We start from the raw sequence: 16,268 nt of genomic DNA, 5'->3' as shown, positions 1-16,268 counted from the left end.
ATCATTCCTCTGAGTTTCTGGAGTCCCCCTGTGGGGAGGGGCCGTGACTGGGCTGAGGAAAGACAGGGACCGGGCAGAGGAGAGTTGGAGGGCGCGGGGAGACACCAGGGAGCGGAAAGCATGTGCCAAGAGCTGTCCCCTGCCTAGGCCAGCTCCAAGCTCCAAGTGCTCGCCTGCCAGGCTTCAGGCGAGGCAGGAAAAGTATATCCTACCATGGCCACCTGTGGAATCAGGTTGGACGGTGTCAAAGGAAAGGCTTCCTTTCCCAGGGGATTTGGAGGGAGGCTGTGTGTGTGTGTGTGTGTGTGTGTGTGTGTGTGTGTGTGTGTGTGTCGCCGAGGAGCCAACAGGAGGGCGGGGTGACCCCTGAGAGGTACCAGGGAGAACGAGGGAATACAAAACACCGGACACCGTGTGAAGGGAGGATAACCGTGTTGGCTGTGGCCTGGATGATGGCGGCACAACTGTTGGGAAGGTGATGGGACCAGTGAAATGGAGACATGCTCACATGCACAAATCAAGGACTTCACGGATTCCTGGAATACTAATCGAATAGGTGGATGAACCTATTTGTACATCTCTCTCTCAAGGTCTTTCATTCTCTCCCTCTCTCTGTGTCTCTTGCTCGCTCGCTTTCTCTTTCTCACTCTCCCCCGCCCCCCTCTCTCATTCTCTTATTCAGTCCATCTCTTCTTTTTTCGTCTCTGACGCTCTCTCTTTCAGTCCCTACCGCTCTCAGCACAGTCTGTTTGTCCTGGGCGCCCCCATCCGCCCCCTGCCCCCAGACAAGCTGGCAGAACGCTTTATTCATGCTCCGGGGCTCAGGCATCTGAGAGGAACCAGGGCCCGTGGGGTGCTCGCCCGCTGTGGACGGCTGCCGTTGGGGACACCGTGGGTGGCCTCAGGGGCGCTTCTCTGGGGCTGCTCTTGGTTGGCCTCCTCACAGGCATCGACCCAGGCGTTGTACACGTCCACGGGGTCGGAGAGGTGGGTGATGGGCGCCTGGAAAGCCTCGAAGCAGACGCCACAGGAGATGACCGCTTTGCCGCGGGCACGGTCCATCTTTGCTTCACAAGCCTTGGGGTGGTTGCAGAAGGGGCAGGTGAACTCCGTGTCCAGGGTGCCGGTCCTCTTCTTCTTGGGAGGCGGCTTCTGCTTAGGCTTGCCGCGCCCCATGATGGACCCCAGCGAGGCGCGCAGTGGTGGAGGCGGAGGTGGGTGGGTCGGTGAGCGAGCCCCGTGGGCCCGGCAGGTCAGTCGGGTGGCACTTGAAGGCTTCCCCTGCTTGCTGGCTAGCTGGCTGGCTGGCTGGTTGGCTGCAGCTGCGGGTGCCGACCAGACCAACAGGGGCGGGAGGAGGGCTGGAGGAAGGAAGCGAGGCCAAGCGGAGCAGGGACGCCACTGGCTGTGGAGGCAGCGTCGTCGTGGATCCTGGTCGTCGTCCTCCTGGCAGGTCGCAGATGGCTCCTGGGATCAGCAGGCGGCCTTCTGGGGAAGCGGAGGCGGAGGCGGAGTCGGAGGCGGAGCAGGAGCCGGAAACCAGATCCAGGAGTGGCTGGAGAAGGGAGCTGGAGTCCAAGGGCCTAGGGCCCGCCAGCGGTCAATTTATACAAACCTGCCTGAGGAGGCCACGCCCTCGAGGTGGGGCTGGGGGGGGAGGGCGGGCTGGATATGCAGCCCTGCCCAGATCGCCTCAGGGCAGTGTGCATGGGAATCATTCCTCTGAGTTTCTGGAGTCCCCCTGTGGGGAGGGGCCGTGACTGGGCTGAGGAAAGACAGGGACCGGGCAGAGGAGAGTTGGAGGGCGCGGGGAGACACCAGGGAGCGGAAAGCATGTGCCAAGAGCTGTCCCCTGCCTAGGCCAGCTCCAAGCTCCAAGTGCTCGCCTGCCAGGCTTCAGGCGAGGCAGGAAAAGTATATCCTACCATGGCCACCTGTGGAATCAGGTTGGACGGTGTCAAAGGAAAGGCTTCCTTTCCCAGGGGATTTGGAGGGAGGCTGTGTGTGTGTGTGTGTGTGTGTGTGTGTGTGTGTGTGTGTGTGTGTCGCCGAGGAGCCAACAGGAGGGCGGGGTGACCCCTGAGAGGTACCAGGGAGAACGAGGGAATACAAAACACCGGACACCGTGTGAAGGGAGGATAACCGTGTTGGCTGTGGCCTGGATGATGGCGGCACAACTGTTGGGAAGGTGATGGGACCAGTGAAATGGAGACATGCTCACATGCACAAATCAAGGACTTCACGGATTCCTGGAATACTAATCGAATAGGTGGATGAACCTATTTGTACATCTCTCTCTCAAGGTCTTTCATTCTCTCCCTCTCTCTGTGTCTCTTGCTCGCTCGCTTTCTCTTTCTCACTCTCCCCCGCCCCCCTCTCTCATTCTCTTATTCAGTCCATCTCTTCTTTTTTCGTCTCTGACGCTCTCTCTTTCAGTCCCTACCGCTCTCAGCACAGTCTGTTTGTCCTGGGCGCCCCCATCCGCCCCCTGCCCCCAGACAAGCTGGCAGAACGCTTTATTCATGCTCCGGGGCTCAGGCATCTGAGAGGAACCAGGGCCCGTGGGGTGCTCGCCCGCTGTGGACGGCTGCCGTTGGGGACACCGTGGGTGGCCTCAGGGGCGCTTCTCTGGGGCTGCTCTTGGTTGGCCTCCTCACAGGCATCGACCCAGGCGTTGTACACGTCCACGGGGTCGGAGAGGTGGGTGATGGGCGCCTGGAAAGCCTCGAAGCAGACGCCACAGGAGATGACCGCTTTGCCGCGGGCACGGTCCATCTTTGCTTCACAAGCCTTGGGGTGGTTGCAGAAGGGGCAGGTGAACTCCGTGTCCAGGGTGCCGGTCCTCTTCTTCTTGGGAGGCGGCTTCTGCTTAGGCTTGCCGCGCCCCATGATGGACCCCAGCGAGGCGCGCAGTGGTGGAGGCGGAGGTGGGTGGGTCGGTGAGCGAGCCCCGTGGGCCCGGCAGGTCAGTCGGGTGGCACTTGAAGGCTTCCCCTGCTTGCTGGCTAGCTGGCTGGCTGGCTGGTTGGCTGCAGCTGCGGGTGCCGACCAGACCAACAGGGGCGGGAGGAGGGCTGGAGGAAGGAAGCGAGGCCAAGCGGAGCAGGGACGCCACTGGCTGTGGAGGCAGCGTCGTCGTGGATCCTGGTCGTCGTCCTCCTGGCAGGTCGCAGATGGCTCCTGGGATCAGCAGGCGGCCTTCTGGGGAAGCGGAGGCGGAGGCGGAGTCGGAGGCGGAGCAGGAGCCGGAAACCAGATCCAGGAGTGGCTGGAGAAGGGAGCTGGAGTCCAAGGGCCTAGGGCCCGCCAGCGGTCAATTTATACAAACCTGCCTGAGGAGGCCACGCCCTCGAGGTGGGGCTGGGGGGGGAGGGCGGGCTGGATATGCAGCCCTGCCCAGATCGCCTCAGGGCAGTGTGCATGGGAATCATTCCTCTGAGTTTCTGGAGTCCCCCTGTGGGGAGGGGCCGTGACTGGGCTGAGGAAAGACAGGGACCGGGCAGAGGAGAGTTGGAGGGCGCGGGGAGACACCAGGGAGCGGAAAGCATGTGCCAAGAGCTGTCCCCTGCCTAGGCCAGCTCCAAGCTCCAAGTGCTCGCCTGCCAGGCTTCAGGCGAGGCAGGAAAAGTATATCCTACCATGGCCACCTGTGGAATCAGGTTGGACGGTGTCAAAGGAAAGGCTTCCTTTCCCAGGGGATTTGGAGGGAGGCTGTGTGTGTGTGTGTGTGTGTGTGTGTGTGTGTGTGTGTGTGTGTGTCGCCGAGGAGCCAACAGGAGGGCGGGGTGACCCCTGAGAGGTACCAGGGAGAACGAGGGAATACAAAACACCGGACACCGTGTGAAGGGAGGATAACCGTGTTGGCTGTGGCCTGGATGATGGCGGCACAACTGTTGGGAAGGTGATGGGACCAGTGAAATGGAGACATGCTCACATGCACAAATCAAGGACTTCACGGATTCCTGGAATACTAATCGAATAGGTGGATGAACCTATTTGTACATCTCTCTCTCAAGGTCTTTCATTCTCTCCCTCTCTCTGTGTCTCTTGCTCGCTCGCTTTCTCTTTCTCACTCTCCCCCGCCCCCCTCTCTCATTCTCTTATTCAGTCCATCTCTTCTTTTTTCGTCTCTGACGCTCTCTCTTTCAGTCCCTACCGCTCTCAGCACAGTCTGTTTGTCCTGGGCGCCCCCATCCGCCCCCTGCCCCCAGACAAGCTGGCAGAACGCTTTATTCATGCTCCGGGGCTCAGGCATCTGAGAGGAACCAGGGCCCGTGGGGTGCTCGCCCGCTGTGGACGGCTGCCGTTGGGGACACCGTGGGTGGCCTCAGGGGCGCTTCTCTGGGGCTGCTCTTGGTTGGCCTCCTCACAGGCATCGACCCAGGCGTTGTACACGTCCACGGGGTCGGAGAGGTGGGTGATGGGCGCCTGGAAAGCCTCGAAGCAGACGCCACAGGAGATGACCGCTTTGCCGCGGGCACGGTCCATCTTTGCTTCACAAGCCTTGGGGTGGTTGCAGAAGGGGCAGGTGAACTCCGTGTCCAGGGTGCCGGTCCTCTTCTTCTTGGGAGGCGGCTTCTGCTTAGGCTTGCCGCGCCCCATGATGGACCCCAGCGAGGCGCGCAGTGGTGGAGGCGGAGGTGGGTGGGTCGGTGAGCGAGCCCCGTGGGCCCGGCAGGTCAGTCGGGTGGCACTTGAAGGCTTCCCCTGCTTGCTGGCTAGCTGGCTGGCTGGCTGGTTGGCTGCAGCTGCGGGTGCCGACCAGACCAACAGGGGCGGGAGGAGGGCTGGAGGAAGGAAGCGAGGCCAAGCGGAGCAGGGACGCCACTGGCTGTGGAGGCAGCGTCGTCGTGGATCCTGGTCGTCGTCCTCCTGGCAGGTCGCAGATGGCTCCTGGGATCAGCAGGCGGCCTTCTGGGGAAGCGGAGGCGGAGGCGGAGTCGGAGGCGGAGCAGGAGCCGGAAACCAGATCCAGGAGTGGCTGGAGAAGGGAGCTGGAGTCCAAGGGCCTAGGGCCCGCCAGCGGTCAATTTATACAAACCTGCCTGAGGAGGCCACGCCCTCGAGGTGGGGCTGGGGGGGGAGGGCGGGCTGGATATGCAGCCCTGCCCAGATCGCCTCAGGGCAGTGTGCATGGGAATCATTCCTCTGAGTTTCTGGAGTCCCCCTGTGGGGAGGGGCCGTGACTGGGCTGAGGAAAGACAGGGACCGGGCAGAGGAGAGTTGGAGGGCGCGGGGAGACACCAGGGAGCGGAAAGCATGTGCCAAGAGCTGTCCCCTGCCTAGGCCAGCTCCAAGCTCCAAGTGCTCGCCTGCCAGGCTTCAGGCGAGGCAGGAAAAGTATATCCTACCATGGCCACCTGTGGAATCAGGTTGGACGGTGTCAAAGGAAAGGCTTCCTTTCCCAGGGGATTTGGAGGGAGGCTGTGTGTGTGTGTGTGTGTGTGTGTGTGTGTGTGTGTGTGTGTGTGTCGCCGAGGAGCCAACAGGAGGGCGGGGTGACCCCTGAGAGGTACCAGGGAGAACGAGGGAATACAAAACACCGGACACCGTGTGAAGGGAGGATAACCGTGTTGGCTGTGGCCTGGATGATGGCGGCACAACTGTTGGGAAGGTGATGGGACCAGTGAAATGGAGACATGCTCACATGCACAAATCAAGGACTTCACGGATTCCTGGAATACTAATCGAATAGGTGGATGAACCTATTTGTACATCTCTCTCTCAAGGTCTTTCATTCTCTCCCTCTCTCTGTGTCTCTTGCTCGCTCGCTTTCTCTTTCTCACTCTCCCCCGCCCCCCTCTCTCATTCTCTTATTCAGTCCATCTCTTCTTTTTTCGTCTCTGACGCTCTCTCTTTCAGTCCCTACCGCTCTCAGCACAGTCTGTTTGTCCTGGGCGCCCCCATCCGCCCCCTGCCCCCAGACAAGCTGGCAGAACGCTTTATTCATGCTCCGGGGCTCAGGCATCTGAGAGGAACCAGGGCCCGTGGGGTGCTCGCCCGCTGTGGACGGCTGCCGTTGGGGACACCGTGGGTGGCCTCAGGGGCGCTTCTCTGGGGCTGCTCTTGGTTGGCCTCCTCACAGGCATCGACCCAGGCGTTGTACACGTCCACGGGGTCGGAGAGGTGGGTGATGGGCGCCTGGAAAGCCTCGAAGCAGACGCCACAGGAGATGACCGCTTTGCCGCGGGCACGGTCCATCTTTGCTTCACAAGCCTTGGGGTGGTTGCAGAAGGGGCAGGTGAACTCCGTGTCCAGGGTGCCGGTCCTCTTCTTCTTGGGAGGCGGCTTCTGCTTAGGCTTGCCGCGCCCCATGATGGACCCCAGCGAGGCGCGCAGTGGTGGAGGCGGAGGTGGGTGGGTCGGTGAGCGAGCCCCGTGGGCCCGGCAGGTCAGTCGGGTGGCACTTGAAGGCTTCCCCTGCTTGCTGGCTAGCTGGCTGGCTGGCTGGTTGGCTGCAGCTGCGGGTGCCGACCAGACCAACAGGGGCGGGAGGAGGGCTGGAGGAAGGAAGCGAGGCCAAGCGGAGCAGGGACGCCACTGGCTGTGGAGGCAGCGTCGTCGTGGATCCTGGTCGTCGTCCTCCTGGCAGGTCGCAGATGGCTCCTGGGATCAGCAGGCGGCCTTCTGGGGAAGCGGAGGCGGAGGCGGAGTCGGAGGCGGAGCAGGAGCCGGAAACCAGATCCAGGAGTGGCTGGAGAAGGGAGCTGGAGTCCAAGGGCCTAGGGCCCGCCAGCGGTCAATTTATACAAACCTGCCTGAGGAGGCCACGCCCTCGAGGTGGGGCTGGGGGGGGAGGGCGGGCTGGATATGCAGCCCTGCCCAGATCGCCTCAGGGCAGTGTGCATGGGAATCATTCCTCTGAGTTTCTGGAGTCCCCCTGTGGGGAGGGGCCGTGACTGGGCTGAGGAAAGACAGGGACCGGGCAGAGGAGAGTTGGAGGGCGCGGGGAGACACCAGGGAGCGGAAAGCATGTGCCAAGAGCTGTCCCCTGCCTAGGCCAGCTCCAAGCTCCAAGTGCTCGCCTGCCAGGCTTCAGGCGAGGCAGGAAAAGTATATCCTACCATGGCCACCTGTGGAATCAGGTTGGACGGTGTCAAAGGAAAGGCTTCCTTTCCCAGGGGATTTGGAGGGAGGCTGTGTGTGTGTGTGTGTGTGTGTGTGTGTGTGTGTGTGTGTGTGTGTCGCCGAGGAGCCAACAGGAGGGCGGGGTGACCCCTGAGAGGTACCAGGGAGAACGAGGGAATACAAAACACCGGACACCGTGTGAAGGGAGGATAACCGTGTTGGCTGTGGCCTGGATGATGGCGGCACAACTGTTGGGAAGGTGATGGGACCAGTGAAATGGAGACATGCTCACATGCACAAATCAAGGACTTCACGGATTCCTGGAATACTAATCGAATAGGTGGATGAACCTATTTGTACATCTCTCTCTCAAGGTCTTTCATTCTCTCCCTCTCTCTGTGTCTCTTGCTCGCTCGCTTTCTCTTTCTCACTCTCCCCCGCCCCCCTCTCTCATTCTCTTATTCAGTCCATCTCTTCTTTTTTCGTCTCTGACGCTCTCTCTTTCAGTCCCTACCGCTCTCAGCACAGTCTGTTTGTCCTGGGCGCCCCCATCCGCCCCCTGCCCCCAGACAAGCTGGCAGAACGCTTTATTCATGCTCCGGGGCTCAGGCATCTGAGAGGAACCAGGGCCCGTGGGGTGCTCGCCCGCTGTGGACGGCTGCCGTTGGGGACACCGTGGGTGGCCTCAGGGGCGCTTCTCTGGGGCTGCTCTTGGTTGGCCTCCTCACAGGCATCGACCCAGGCGTTGTACACGTCCACGGGGTCGGAGAGGTGGGTGATGGGCGCCTGGAAAGCCTCGAAGCAGACGCCACAGGAGATGACCGCTTTGCCGCGGGCACGGTCCATCTTTGCTTCACAAGCCTTGGGGTGGTTGCAGAAGGGGCAGGTGAACTCCGTGTCCAGGGTGCCGGTCCTCTTCTTCTTGGGAGGCGGCTTCTGCTTAGGCTTGCCGCGCCCCATGATGGACCCCAGCGAGGCGCGCAGTGGTGGAGGCGGAGGTGGGTGGGTCGGTGAGCGAGCCCCGTGGGCCCGGCAGGTCAGTCGGGTGGCACTTGAAGGCTTCCCCTGCTTGCTGGCTAGCTGGCTGGCTGGCTGGTTGGCTGCAGCTGCGGGTGCCGACCAGACCAACAGGGGCGGGAGGAGGGCTGGAGGAAGGAAGCGAGGCCAAGCGGAGCAGGGACGCCACTGGCTGTGGAGGCAGCGTCGTCGTGGATCCTGGTCGTCGTCCTCCTGGCAGGTCGCAGATGGCTCCTGGGATCAGCAGGCGGCCTTCTGGGGAAGCGGAGGCGGAGGCGGAGTCGGAGGCGGAGCAGGAGCCGGAAACCAGATCCAGGAGTGGCTGGAGAAGGGAGCTGGAGTCCAAGGGCCTAGGGCCCGCCAGCGGTCAATTTATACAAACCTGCCTGAGGAGGCCACGCCCTCGAGGTGGGGCTGGGGGGGGAGGGCGGGCTGGATATGCAGCCCTGCCCAGATCGCCTCAGGGCAGTGTGCATGGGAATCATTCCTCTGAGTTTCTGGAGTCCCCCTGTGGGGAGGGGCCGTGACTGGGCTGAGGAAAGACAGGGACCGGGCAGAGGAGAGTTGGAGGGCGCGGGGAGACACCAGGGAGCGGAAAGCATGTGCCAAGAGCTGTCCCCTGCCTAGGCCAGCTCCAAGCTCCAAGTGCTCGCCTGCCAGGCTTCAGGCGAGGCAGGAAAAGTATATCCTACCATGGCCACCTGTGGAATCAGGTTGGACGGTGTCAAAGGAAAGGCTTCCTTTCCCAGGGGATTTGGAGGGAGGCTGTGTGTGTGTGTGTGTGTGTGTGTGTGTGTGTGTGTGTGTGTGTGTGTCGCCGAGGAGCCAACAGGAGGGCGGGGTGACCCCTGAGAGGTACCAGGGAGAACGAGGGAATACAAAACACCGGACACCGTGTGAAGGGAGGATAACCGTGTTGGCTGTGGCCTGGATGATGGCGGCACAACTGTTGGGAAGGTGATGGGACCAGTGAAATGGAGACATGCTCACATGCACAAATCAAGGACTTCACGGATTCCTGGAATACTAATCGAATAGGTGGATGAACCTATTTGTACATCTCTCTCTCAAGGTCTTTCATTCTCTCCCTCTCTCTGTGTCTCTTGCTCGCTCGCTTTCTCTTTCTCACTCTCCCCCGCCCCCCTCTCTCATTCTCTTATTCAGTCCATCTCTTCTTTTTTCGTCTCTGACGCTCTCTCTTTCAGTCCCTACCGCTCTCAGCACAGTCTGTTTGTCCTGGGCGCCCCCATCCGCCCCCTGCCCCCAGACAAGCTGGCAGAACGCTTTATTCATGCTCCGGGGCTCAGGCATCTGAGAGGAACCAGGGCCCGTGGGGTGCTCGCCCGCTGTGGACGGCTGCCGTTGGGGACACCGTGGGTGGCCTCAGGGGCGCTTCTCTGGGGCTGCTCTTGGTTGGCCTCCTCACAGGCATCGACCCAGGCGTTGTACACGTCCACGGGGTCGGAGAGGTGGGTGATGGGCGCCTGGAAAGCCTCGAAGCAGACGCCACAGGAGATGACCGCTTTGCCGCGGGCACGGTCCATCTTTGCTTCACAAGCCTTGGGGTGGTTGCAGAAGGGGCAGGTGAACTCCGTGTCCAGGGTGCCGGTCCTCTTCTTCTTGGGAGGCGGCTTCTGCTTAGGCTTGCCGCGCCCCATGATGGACCCCAGCGAGGCGCGCAGTGGTGGAGGCGGAGGTGGGTGGGTCGGTGAGCGAGCCCCGTGGGCCCGGCAGGTCAGTCGGGTGGCACTTGAAGGCTTCCCCTGCTTGCTGGCTAGCTGGCTGGCTGGCTGGTTGGCTGCAGCTGCGGGTGCCGACCAGACCAACAGGGGCGGGAGGAGGGCTGGAGGAAGGAAGCGAGGCCAAGCGGAGCAGGGACGCCACTGGCTGTGGAGGCAGCGTCGTCGTGGATCCTGGTCGTCGTCCTCCTGGCAGGTCGCAGATGGCTCCTGGGATCAGCAGGCGGCCTTCTGGGGAAGCGGAGGCGGAGGCGGAGTCGGAGGCGGAGCAGGAGCCGGAAACCAGATCCAGGAGTGGCTGGAGAAGGGAGCTGGAGTCCAAGGGCCTAGGGCCCGCCAGCGGTCAATTTATACAAACCTGCCTGAGGAGGCCACGCCCTCGAGGTGGGGCTGGGGGGGGAGGGCGGGCTGGATATGCAGCCCTGCCCAGATCGCCTCAGGGCAGTGTGCATGGGAATCATTCCTCTGAGTTTCTGGAGTCCCCCTGTGGGGAGGGGCCGTGACTGGGCTGAGGAAAGACAGGGACCGGGCAGAGGAGAGTTGGAGGGCGCGGGGAGACACCAGGGAGCGGAAAGCATGTGCCAAGAGCTGTCCCCTGCCTAGGCCAGCTCCAAGCTCCAAGTGCTCGCCTGCCAGGCTTCAGGCGAGGCAGGAAAAGTATATCCTACCATGGCCACCTGTGGAATCAGGTTGGACGGTGTCAAAGGAAAGGCTTCCTTTCCCAGGGGATTTGGAGGGAGGCTGTGTGTGTGTGTGTGTGTGTGTGTGTGTGTGTGTGTGTGTGTCGCCGAGGAGCCAACAGGAGGGCGGGGTGACCCCTGAGAGGTACCAGGGAGAACGAGGGAATACAAAACACCGGACACCGTGTGAAGGGAGGATAACCGTGTTGGCTGTGGCCTGGATGATGGCGGCACAACTGTTGGGAAGGTGATGGGACCAGTGAAATGGAGACATGCTCACATGCACAAATCAAGGACTTCACGGATTCCTGGAATACTAATCGAATAGGTGGATGAACCTATTTGTACATCTCTCTCTCAAGGTCTTTCATTCTCTCCCTCTCTCTGTGTCTCTTGCTCGCTCGCTTTCTCTTTCTCACTCTCCCCCGCCCCCCTCTCTCATTCTCTTATTCAGTCCATCTCTTCTTTTTTCGTCTCTGACGCTCTCTCTTTCAGTCCCTACCGCTCTCAGCACAGTCTGTTTGTCCTGGGCGCCCCCATCCGCCCCCTGCCCCCAGACAAGCTGGCAGAACGCTTTATTCATGCTCCGGGGCTCAGGCATCTGAGAGGAACCAGGGCCCGTGGGGTGCTCGCCCGCTGTGGACGGCTGCCGTTGGGGACACCGTGGGTGGCCTCAGGGGCGCTTCTCTGGGGCTGCTCTTGGTTGGCCTCCTCACAGGCATCGACCCAGGCGTTGTACACGTCCACGGGGTCGGAGAGGTGGGTGATGGGCGCCTGGAAAGCCTCGAAGCAGACGCCACAGGAGATGACCGCTTTGCCGCGGGCACGGTCCATCTTTGCTTCACAAGCCTTGGGGTGGTTGCAGAAGGGGCAGGTGAACTCCGTGTCCAGGGTGCCGGTCCTCTTCTTCTTGGGAGGCGGCTTCTGCTTAGGCTTGCCGCGCCCCATGATGGACCCCAGCGAGGCGCGCAGTGGTGGAGGCGGAGGTGGGTGGGTCGGTGAGCGAGCCCCGTGGGCCCGGCAGGTCAGTCGGGTGGCACTTGAAGGCTTCCCCTGCTTGCTGGCTAGCTGGCTGGCTGGCTGGTTGGCTGCAGCTGCGGGTGCCGACCAGACCAACAGGGGCGGGAGGAGGGCTGGAGGAAGGAAGCGAGGCCAAGCGGAGCAGGGACGCCACTGGCTGTGGAGGCAGCGTCGTCGTGGATCCTGGTCGTCGTCCTCCTGGCAGGTCGCAGATGGCTCCTGGGATCAGCAGGCGGCCTTCTGGGGAAGCGGAGGCGGAGGCGGAGTCGGAGGCGGAGCAGGAGCCGGAAACCAGATCCAGGAGTGGCTGGAGAAGGGAGCTGGAGTCCAAGGGCCTAGGGCCCGCCAGCGGTCAATTTATACAAACCTGCCTGAGGAGGCCACGCCCTCGAGGTGGGGCTGGGGGGGGAGGGCGGGCTGGATATGCAGCCCTGCCCAGATCGCCTCAGGGCAGTGTGCATGGGAATCATTCCTCTGAGTTTCTGGAGTCCCCCTGTGGGGAGGGGCCGTGACTGGGCTGAGGAAAGACAGGGACCGGGCAGAGGAGAGTTGGAGGGCGCGGGGAGACACCAGGGAGCGGAAAGCATGTGCCAAGAGCTGTCCCCTGCCTAGGCCAGCTCCAAGCTCCAAGTGCTCGCCTGCCAGGCTTCAGGCGAGGCAGGAAAAGTATATCCTACCATGGCCACCTGTGGAATCAGGTTGGACGGTGTCAAAGGAAAGGCTTCCTTTCCCAGGGGATTTGGAGGGAGGCTGTATGTGTGTGTGTGTGTGTGTGTGTGTGTGTGTGTGTGTGTGTGTGTGTCGCCGAGGAGCCAACAGGAGGGCGGGGTGACCCCTGAGAGGTACCAGGGAGAACGAGGGAATACAAAACACCGGACACCGTGTGAAGGGAGGATAACCGTGTTGGCTGTGGCCTGGATGATGGCGGCACAACTGTTGGGAAGGTGATGGGACCAGTGAAATGGAGACATGCTCACATGCACAAATCAAGGACTTCACGGATTCCTGGAATACTAATCGAATAGGTGGATGAACCTATTTGTACATCTCTCTCTCAAGGTCTTTCATTCTCTCCCTCTCTCTGTGTCTCTTGCTCGCTCGCTTTCTCTTTCTCACTCTCCCCCGCCCCCCTCTCTCATTCTCTTATTCAGTCCATCTCTTCTTTTTTCGTCTCTGACGCTCTCTCTTTCAGTCCCTACCGCTCTCAGCACAGTCTGTTTGTCCTGGGCGCCCCCATCCGCCCCCTGCCCCCAGACAAGCTGGCAGAACGCTTTATTCATGCTCCGGGGCTCAGGCATCTGAGAGGAACCAGGGCCCGTGGGGTGCTCGCCCGCTGTGGACGGCTGCCGTTGGGGACACCGTGGGTGGCCTCAGGGGCGCTTCTCTGGGGCTGCTCTTGGTTGGCCTCCTCACAGGCATCGACCCAGGCGTTGTACACGTCCACGGGGTCGGAGAGGTGGGTGATGGGCGCCTGGAAAGCCTCGAAGCAGACGCCACAGGAGATGACCGCTTTGCCGCGGGCACGGTCCATCTTTGCTTCACAAGCCTTGGGGTGGTTGCAGAAGGGGCAGGTGAACTCCGTGTCCAGGGTGCCGGTCCTCTTCTTCTTGGGAGGCGGCTTCTGCTTAGGCTTGCCGCGCCCCATGATGGACCCCAGCGAGGCGCGCAGTGGTGGAGGCGGAGGTGGGTGGGTCGGTGAGCGAGCCCCGTGGGCCCGGCAGGTCAGTCGGGTGGCACTTGAAGGCTTCCCCTGCTTGCTGGCTAGCTGGCTGGCTGGCTGGTTGGCTGCAGCTGCGGGTGCCGACCAGACCAACAGGGGCGGGAGGAGGGCTGGAGGAAGGAAGCGAGGCCAAGCGGAGCAGGGACGCCACTGGCTGTGGAGGCAGCGTCGTCGTGGATCCTGGTCGTCGTCCTCCTGGCAGGTCGCAGATGGCTCCTGGGATCAGCAGGCGGCCTTCTGGGGAAGCGGAGGCGGAGGCGGAGTCGGAGGCGGAGCAGGAGCCGGAAACCAGATCCAGGAGTGGCTGGAGAAGGGAGCTGGAGTCCAAGGGCCTAGGGCCCGCCAGCGGTCAATTTATACAAACCTGCCTGAGGAGGCCACGCCCTCGAGGTGGGGCTGGGGGGGGAGGGCGGGCTGGATATGCAGCCCTGCCCAGATCGCCTCAGGGCAGTGTGCATGGGAATCATTCCTCTGAGTTTCTGGAGTCCCCCTGTGGGGAGGGGCCGTGACTGGGCTGAGGAAAGACAGGGACCGGGCAGAGGAGAGTTGGAGGGCGCGGGGAGACACCAGGGAGCGGAAAGCATGTGCCAAGAGCTGTCCCCTGCCTAGGCCAGCTCCAAGCTCCAAGTGCTCGCCTGCCAGGCTTCAGGCGAGGCAGGAAAAGTATATCCTACCATGGCCACCTGTGGAATCAGGTTGGACGGTGTCAAAGGAAAGGCTTCCTTTCCCAGGGGATTTGGAGGGAGGCTGTGTGTGTGTGTGTGTGTGTGTGTGTGTGTGTGTGTGTGTGTGTGTGTGTGTCGCCGAGGAGCCAACAGGAGGGCGGGGTGACCCCTGAGAGGTACCAGGGAGAACGAGGGAATACAAAACACCGGACACCGTGTGAAGGGAGGATAACCGTGTTGGCTGTGGCCTGGATGATGGCGGCACAACTGTTGGGAAGGTGATGGGACCAGTGAAATGGAGACATGCTCACATGCACAAATCAAGGACTTCACGGATTCCTGGAATACTAATCGAATAGGTGGATGAACCTATTTGTACATCTCTCTCTCAAGGTCTTTCATTCTCTCCCTCTCTCTGTGTCTCTTGCTCGCTCGCTTTCTCTTTCTCACTCTCCCCCGCCCCCCTCTCTCATTCTCTTATTCAGTCCATCTCTTCTTTTTTCGTCTCTGACGCTCTCTCTTTCAGTCCCTACCGCTCTCAGCACAGTCTGTTTGTCCTGGGCGCCCCCATCCGCCCCCTGCCCCCAGACAAGCTGGCAGAACGCTTTATTCATGCTCCGGGGCTCAGGCATCTGAGAGGAACCAGGGCCCGTGGGGTGCTCGCCCGCTGTGGACGGCTGCCGTTGGGGACACCGTGGGTGGCCTCAGGGGCGCTTCTCTGGGGCTGCTCTTGGTTGGCCTCCTCACAGGCATCGACCCAGGCGTTGTACACGTCCACGGGGTCGGAGAGGTGGGTGATGGGCGCCTGGAAAGCCTCGAAGCAGACGCCACAGGAGATGACCGCTTTGCCGCGGGCACGGTCCATCTTTGCTTCACAAGCCTTGGGGTGGTTGCAGAAGGGGCAGGTGAACTCCGTGTCCAGGGTGCCGGTCCTCTTCTTCTTGGGAGGCGGCTTCTGCTTAGGCTTGCCGCGCCCCATGATGGACCCCAGCGAGGCGCGCAGTGGTGGAGGCGGAGGTGGGTGGGTCGGTGAGCGAGCCCCGTGGGCCCGGCAGGTCAGTCGGGTGGCACTTGAAGGCTTCCCCTGCTTGCTGGCTAGCTGGCTGGCTGGCTGGTTGGCTGCAGCTGCGGGTGCCGACCAGACCAACAGGGGCGGGAGGAGGGCTGGAGGAAGGAAGCGAGGCCAAGCGGAGCAGGGACGCCACTGGCTGTGGAGGCAGCGTCGTCGTGGATCCTGGTCGTCGTCCTCCTGGCAGGTCGCAGATGGCTCCTGGGATCAGCAGGCGGCCTTCTGGGGAAGCGGAGGCGGAGGCGGAGTCGGAGGCGGAGCAGGAGCCGGAAACCAGATCCAGGAGTGGCTGGAGAAGGGAGCTGGAGTCCAAGGGCCTAGGGCCCGCCAGCGGTCAATTTATACAAACCTGCCTGAGGAGGCCACGCCCTCGAGGTGGGGCTGGGGGGGGAGGGCGGGCTGGATATGCAGCCCTGCCCAGATCGCCTCAGGGCAGTGTGCATGGGAATCATTCCTCTGAGTTTCTGGAGTCCCCCTGTGGGGAGGGGCCGTGACTGGGCTGAGGAAAGACAGGGACCGGGCAGAGGAGAGTTGGAGGGCGCGGGGAGACACCAGGGAGCGGAAAGCATGTGCCAAGAGCTGTCCCCTGCCTAGGCCAGCTCCAAGCTCCAAGTGCTCGCCTGCCAGGCTTCAGGCGAGGCAGGAAAAGTATATCCTACCATGGCCACCTGTGGAATCAGGTTGGACGGTGTCAAAGGAAAGGCTTCCTTTCCCAGGGGATTTGGAGGGAGGCTGTGTGTGTGTGTGTGTGTGTGTGTGTGTGTGTGTGTGTGTGTGTGTCGCCGAGGAGCCAACAGGAGGGCGGGGTGACCCTTGAGAGGTACCAGGGAGAACGAGGGAATACAAAACACCGGACACCGTGTGAAGGGAGGATAACCGTGTTGGCTGTGGCCTGGATGATGGCGGCACAACTGTTGGGAAGGTGATGGGACCAGTGAAATGGAGACATGCTCACATGCACAAATCAAGGACTTCACGGATTCCTGGAATACTAATCGAATAGGTGGATGAACCTATTTGTACATCTCTCTCTCAAGGTCTTTCATTCTCTCCCTCTCTCTGTGTCTCTTGCTCGCTCGCTTTCTCTTTCTCACTCTCCCCCGCCCCCCTCTCTCATTCTCTTATTCAGTCCATCTCTTCTTTTTTCGTCTCTGACGCTCTCTCTTTCAGTCCCTACCGCTCTCAGCACAGTCTGTTTGTCCTGGGCGCCCCCATCCGCCCCCTGCCCCCAGACAAGCTGGCAGAACGCTTTATTCATGCTCCGGGGCTCAGGCATCTGAGAGGAACCAG

The 16,268-nt window shown here is 61.7% G+C and overlaps 6 protein-coding genes across 6 annotated transcripts; all 6 read right to left on the bottom strand.

Moving 5' to 3' along the window:
* Positions 1-894: 894 nt before the first annotated feature.
* On the bottom strand, positions 895-1,176 carry LOC142423956 (transcription elongation factor 1 homolog; the record flags this gene model as incomplete). Its single annotated transcript, XM_075529087.1, has 1 exon — positions 895-1,176. A coding segment is annotated over exon 1 (282 nt), but the record flags the coding sequence as incomplete, so codon positions are not given.
* Positions 1,177-2,607: 1,431 nt separating this feature from the next.
* Positions 2,608-2,889, bottom strand: LOC142423955 (transcription elongation factor 1 homolog; the record flags this gene model as incomplete). Its single annotated transcript, XM_075529086.1, has 1 exon — positions 2,608-2,889. A coding segment is annotated over exon 1 (282 nt), but the record flags the coding sequence as incomplete, so codon positions are not given.
* Positions 2,890-4,320: 1,431 nt separating this feature from the next.
* Positions 4,321-4,602, bottom strand: LOC142423954 (transcription elongation factor 1 homolog; the record flags this gene model as incomplete). The annotated part of the gene is made up of 1 exon (XM_075529085.1): positions 4,321-4,602. A coding segment is annotated over exon 1 (282 nt), but the record flags the coding sequence as incomplete, so codon positions are not given.
* A 1,431-nt stretch (positions 4,603-6,033) lies between these two features.
* Positions 6,034-6,315, bottom strand: LOC142423953 (transcription elongation factor 1 homolog; the record flags this gene model as incomplete). The annotated part of the gene is made up of 1 exon (XM_075529083.1): positions 6,034-6,315. A coding segment is annotated over exon 1 (282 nt), but the record flags the coding sequence as incomplete, so codon positions are not given.
* Positions 6,316-7,746: 1,431 nt separating this feature from the next.
* Positions 7,747-8,028, bottom strand: LOC142423952 (transcription elongation factor 1 homolog; the record flags this gene model as incomplete). Its single annotated transcript, XM_075529082.1, has 1 exon — positions 7,747-8,028. A coding segment is annotated over exon 1 (282 nt), but the record flags the coding sequence as incomplete, so codon positions are not given.
* Positions 8,029-9,461: 1,433 nt separating this feature from the next.
* LOC142423951 (transcription elongation factor 1 homolog) lies at positions 9,462-9,743 on the bottom strand (the record flags this gene model as incomplete). Its single annotated transcript, XM_075529081.1, has 1 exon — positions 9,462-9,743. A coding segment is annotated over exon 1 (282 nt), but the record flags the coding sequence as incomplete, so codon positions are not given.
* Between the last annotated feature and the right edge of the window lie 6,525 nt (positions 9,744-16,268).

Source organism: Tenrec ecaudatus, chromosome 13 (assembly GCF_050624435.1).
Source record: "Tenrec ecaudatus isolate mTenEca1 chromosome 13, mTenEca1.hap1, whole genome shotgun sequence".
In the NCBI taxonomy this organism is placed as follows: Eukaryota; Metazoa; Chordata; class Mammalia; order Afrosoricida; family Tenrecidae; genus Tenrec; species Tenrec ecaudatus.
Note: the sequence above shows the minus strand (reverse complement) of the source record. Positions and strands in the feature narration are given on the sequence as shown.